At 59.2% G+C, this 319-nt stretch overlaps 1 protein-coding gene across 1 annotated transcript in view; it reads right to left on the reverse strand.

Annotated features, from left to right (window-relative positions):
- LOC104489015 (dynein heavy chain 17, axonemal-like) overlaps window positions 1-319 on the reverse strand; it is a gene marked incomplete at both ends in the record, with an annotated part of 30,584 nt that overhangs the window by 2,308 nt on the left and 27,957 nt on the right. The window contains 1 exon segment of the mRNA XM_010131128.1: window positions 27-231. Within this exon segment, the coding sequence (XP_010129430.1) occupies window positions 27-231 (205 nt within the window).

Genomic DNA, 319 nt, shown 5'->3' on the forward strand with positions numbered 1-319 from the left:
GGGCTCGTCAGCAGACGGGTTCGTACCTTCAGGGTCTCCAGGTCCGGCCGCCCCGTGGCCACCCCCGCGGCCAGGAGCTGGTCCTCCAGCCCCTCCCGGGTCACCAGGAAGTTGATGAGGGTGCACTGAGCCTGCACCTCTGGCTTGTAGTGAGGGTTGGAGTATTTGGTGTGGAGAATCAGGCGGAAGCGCGGGTGATATTCCACTTCCTTGTCTCCTATCCTGATGTACCTGTCCAGTTAATTAAACAGATTAATTGCTGCGCACTTGGCGGTAGCTCTCACAGGCAGAAGCCTAGTGGCAAGCAGAAGGCTGGAGG

This window comes from Buceros rhinoceros, unplaced genomic scaffold (genome assembly GCF_000710305.1).
Source record: "Buceros rhinoceros silvestris isolate BGI_N320 unplaced genomic scaffold, ASM71030v1 scaffold17992, whole genome shotgun sequence".
Lineage (NCBI taxonomy): Eukaryota > Metazoa > Chordata > Aves > Bucerotiformes > Bucerotidae > Buceros > Buceros rhinoceros.